Here is a 4995-nt window from a genome sequence, read left to right as displayed (position 1 = left end):
TCCGAGGAGTCAGGCAGGACTTAGGTTCTGTTTAACACTTATTGCAAAATGTTTCGAGGTTAATTTCCCCCAAGTCTGTGGTCCGAGGAGCCAGACATGATTTAGGTTCTGTTTAACACTTAGACCAAGTAGCTATACAGTAATGTGGCGCCAAGAATTGTGTCTTTCATTAATAACAGTACCTTTTCAGGTTATTTACATTCCAAGGTCGTGGCACTACATGTTCATCCAAATCTTCCAAAAAGTAGGCTCCTATGCCGGCTATGGAAATGATACGATATGGGCCTTCCTAATTTGGTCCGAGCTTCCCCCACGCAGGGTTTCTCGTAGTGCCAAGGACTTTCCTCGGTACCAGATCCCCAGGCGCCAAGGGCCTCAGTTTCACCTTGGCATCGTAACCTTGCTTGAGCTTTTACTGATAGTGGGCAAGCTGGACCATTGCGCTTTCCCTCCTTTCCTCGATGAGGTCCAAGCTTTTTTCCAGAAGTCCGTTGTTGACACTGGGGCAGAATGCAGTGGTCCTTTGTGTTGGGAAGTTTACCTCCAGTGGAATGACAGCCTTGGCCCCATAGGTCATCGAAAAGGGGGTTTCCCATGTGGACCTGCGGGGTGTGGTGCGGTATGTCCACAAGACATGGCCCAACTCTTCAACCCACCTCCATTTCGCGTCATCTAACCTCTTTTTCAGCTCATTCACAATAGTTTTGTTGACGGCCTTTGTCTGCCCATTACCCTGCGAATAAGCTGGTGTGGAGTATCTGTTGGTAATTCCCAGCTCACTGCAGTATCTTCTGAAAGTTTTACTATCAAACTGGAGGCTGTTGTCCGAGATCAGTGTGTGAGGTATCCCGAATCTAGTGACGATATTTTTCCAAATAAATTTCTTGGCATCAACGTCCCTAATATTCGCCAACGCCTCAGTTTCGACCCATTTCATGAAATAATTCGTGCCGACGAGGATAAATCTCTTGTTCCCTGCTGCTTTGAGGAATGGTTCTAGGATGTCTAGGCCCCACTGTGCGAATGACCAAGGGCTGGACAGTGGGTTAAGGTTTCCTCCAGGCTGGTGTATATTCGGAGCGAACCTTTGACACTGGTCGCACTTCTTCACATATTCCTGCGCCTCTTTTTGCATGATCGGCCACCAGTAACCCTGTGTTATGGCCCTATGGGATAGGGACCTACCCCCCGTATGACTTCCACAAATTCCTTCGTGCAGTTCCTCCAGGATGAGTTCAGTGGCCTCTGGGTGCACACACAGCAAGTATGGCCCTGAGAATGAGCGCCTGTACAGTTTCGAGTCCTTGGACAACCAGAATCGAGAGGCCTTTCTTCTAATCTTGTCGGCCTCATTCTTATCGTCTGGTAAGGTGTCGTGCTTTAAGAACAACACTAGAGGATCCATCCAACTAGGCCCAGCCCTGACGTTGTGGACTCGTATTTCATTGGCCTTTGTCGTCGTTGGGCGGTAGAGATCTTCTACTAGAATAACCCAGGGAAGTGGCTGAGCCGAGGAGGTGGCTAGCGTTGCAAGAGAATCAGCATGGGTGTTCCCGCTTCTTGACACATGCGCCAGATGGAAGTGACAAAATTAGGTCTGTAGGCATTTAACCTGAGCTAGGTACTCCTGCATTCTTTCATCCTTCGCCTCCAACTCCCCATTTACTTGTCCGACGACGAGTCTTGAGTCTGAAAATATGCTCGCGGATCTTCCACCCAGTTTCTGGATCATTGACATTCCTTCCAATAGTGCCTTATACTCTGCCTCGTTATTCGTGGCCGAGAAACCAAGCCTTAACGATTTTTCGATGGTGATACCTTCGGGGAAGACCAGAACGAGCCCCATACCTGAGCCCCTTTGGTTGGCTGCACCGTCGACGTGCGCTTTCCACCAGCTGGGCTCTTGCTGAGCGATTGCATTTATCAGTTTCCCGTCTGGGTTCAGTGACCCTCCCCCTCCTTCTAGTATGGGCTCCGCAAATTCGACTACTAAATCTGCGAGGACTTGACCTTTCACAGCAGTGCGAGGCATATACCTAATGTCAAAGGCGCCCAGGATCGTTCCCCATTTTGCAATTCTGCCCGTGTAGTCGACATTCCGGAGAATGGACTTTAGCGGAAGCTAAGTTAGTACAACCACAGTGTGTGCCTAGAAATAGTGGGGGAGCTTTCGCGTGGCTTGTACGATTGCCAAAACGACCTTTTCGAGGGGGAGGTAGCGGATCTCTATCTCGTGCAGCGATTTGCTTACGTAGTAGACGGGCCGTTGCGTGCCATTGTCTTCTCGGATCAGTACTAAGCTCACTGCATGAGAGGCTACTGCGATGTAGGCGAACAACACCTCGTCGGCATCAAGACTGGACATAATTGGTGGTCGGGCGAGGTATTCTTTGAGCTGTTGGAAAGCTAAAGTACACTCCTCAGTCCACTCAAAGCGCTTCCATTTGCGCAATAGGAGGAAGAAAGGCCTGCATCTGTCTGCTGAGCGGGAGATGAAACGGTTTAAAGCAGCTATCATACTAGTGAGCATCTGGACCTCTTTGGGATTCCGAAGAGGCTGCAGGCTTTGAATAGCTCTTATTTGGTCAGGGTTAACTTCTATACCTCTATGGGTCACCATTTAAACTAAGAATTTCCATGATCCAACCCCAAATGAACATTTGGATGCGTTTAGTCGCAGCTTGTACTTTCTCAGAATTCGAAAGATGTCGCCGAGGTCTCTGACGTGGGTGGCTACCAATTTGCATTTTACCACCATGTCATATATATACACTTCAATGCTCTTTCCTATCTGCTGTTCAAACATCCTGGTCATCATCATTTGGTAGGTTGACCCGGCATTCTTTAAGCCAAAGGACATCACCTTATAATGATAATTTCCAACGGGGGTGACAAAAGCTATTTTTTCTTGGTCCTCAGCAGCCAGGGGTATCTGATGGTAGCCCTGGAAGGCATCCAAAAAACTCATTCGGGAGTGTCCGACGGTCGAATCTACCAATCGGTCTATCCGTGGCATGGGGAAGGGATCCTTCGGGCAGGCCTTGTTTAGGTCCGTGAAGTCTATGCAGACCTGCCATTTCCCGTTCTTCTTCTTTACCACGACTGTGTTGGCTAACCATTCGGGGTAGAATACCTCCTTGATAGCCCCTACTTTCTTCAATTTTGTGACCTTCTTTCTCACAGCGTCTGTATGTTCTTTCGACGGTCGTCGAGGAGGCTGCTTCTTAGGTGTTATAGCCGGGTTAACATTAAGGTGATGGTAGATGAAATTTAAGTCAACCCCAGGGGCCTTGTAAGGGTCCCAGGCGAATACGTCCACGTTCTGTTGGAAAAATTCAATTAGTGTTGACTTCTCTTGGAGTGGAAATTCTGTGCCGACCTGAAAAAACCTCTCGGGGTCTGATCCGACGAGTACTTTCTCCAGATCCTCACAGCTTACCTCCATGGCTGGTCCTCCACCACCCGAAGCTGGGACCGGGGTCATTAATTGCTATAAGTCGTTCTCGACTGAGGTGGAAGGTTGACTATTTGGTCGTCGCGAGATTGCGGACACCATGTATTGCCTGGCCATCGCCTGGTTCCCTATTATTTCTTTGACTTGACCTCCTGACGGATACTTCACTTTTTGGTGTAGGGTTGATGGCATAGCCCCTAGTGCATGAAGCCATGGTTGGGCCACGATAGCTGTGTAGGGGGAGTACACATCTACCACAATGAAGTTCACTTCCACCACGTCAGAGTCTGTTTGTACAGGCAGCCTGATCATGCCTTTCGGGGTGACCGTTTTTCCTTCAAAACTGACCAAAGGGGAGTCGTATGCCGACAGGTCCTCTGGCTTCAGGTTCAGTCATTTATACAAGTCGGGATACATTACTTCCACGGCGCTGCCTTGATCAACTAGCACTTTCTTGACGTCATAACCCCCAATTCTGAGCGTGACGACTAGGGCGTCGTCGTGGGGTTGAAGGGTTCCCAGTTTGTCCTTATCCAAGAATCCGATTAAGGGTGTGGGACTCACTTTGGCCCTTTTAGATTCCCTGCCATCGGCTTCAGACGGGAGCCTGCCCACTGACATTACTCTGAGAGGATTGGATCCAGTCCTTCCAGGTGCAGCGAGGATGACATTTATTGTGCCAATGGGCGGCCTCAATGCACTTTGCCTGGTTTCGATGTTTGATTGTTCCTGCCATCCGACAGGGTGATGCAATAAATGTCTCAACTTCCCCTCTCGGACTAGCCGGTCCAAGTGGTTTTTCAGATTCCTGCAATCATCGGTGGTGTGGCCTGGCTTTTGATGGTATGCGCAATATAGATTCTGATTACGTTTCAAGGGGTCACCTGCCATCCTGTTCGGCCATTGAAAGAACGGTTCGCCCTTTACCTTCTCTAGGATCTTGTGTAGTGGTTCTCGGAACACAGCATGGACCGCTGGTGCCCTAGTGGAACCAGACTATTCCGAGTAATCTCTCCTCGGCCTATTACTGTTGATAATGCGGTCCGACCTGAAGTCCCTCCTCTCCTAAGGGACAACCTTAGTTTTTCCTTTCCTCGTCTGCTGGTTTTCCTCAACCCTTTTGTACTTGTCAATTCTGTCCATGAGTTGACGCACGCTGGTGACTGGCTTCCCAGTGAGGGACTTTCTTAAGCCGTGCTTTGTCGGCAGGCCCCTCTTGAATGTACTAATGGCGACGTCATCGTAATTTCCTTCTATCTCATTATACATTTCCCAGTACCTGTCTGAGTAGGCCTTCAGTGTCTCCCCTTCCCGCATGGACAAGGATAGAAGGGAATCTAGAGGCCGAGGGACTCTGCTGCTGGTAATGAAGCGGGAACCAAAAACTTGTGTCAGCTGTTTAAAGGAATCTATGGAATTCAGTTTAAGGGCATCAAACCATCTCATCGCCATAAGTCCCAAGCTGGACGGAAACACCTTACACATTAAGGCCTCCTCCCTGGAATGGACGGCCATCCTCTGATTAAATTGGCTTACATGCT

The 4995-nt window shown here is 49.1% G+C and overlaps 1 protein-coding gene across 1 annotated transcript; it reads right to left on the bottom strand.

The window, feature by feature from the left end:
• Nucleotides 1-3847: 3847 nt before the first annotated feature.
• LOC126688389 (uncharacterized) lies at nt 3848-4345 on the bottom strand. Its single transcript, XM_050383422.1, has one exon. The coding sequence runs from the start codon at nt 4343-4345 to the stop codon at nt 3848-3850; it is 498 nt and encodes a 165-aa protein (XP_050239379.1).
• Between the last annotated feature and the right edge of the window lie 650 nt (nt 4346-4995).

Source organism: Quercus robur, chromosome 1 (assembly GCF_932294415.1).
Source record: "Quercus robur chromosome 1, dhQueRobu3.1, whole genome shotgun sequence".
NCBI classification, from domain to species: domain Eukaryota; kingdom Viridiplantae; phylum Streptophyta; class Magnoliopsida; order Fagales; family Fagaceae; genus Quercus; species Quercus robur.
This window is presented reverse-complemented; position numbering and strand designations above follow the sequence as displayed.

Coding starts and splice junctions, on each gene's coding strand:
- LOC126688389 (XM_050383422.1), bottom strand. CDS start 4,345: ATGGCAGGTGACCCCTTGAAACGTAATCAGAATCTATATTGCGCATAC.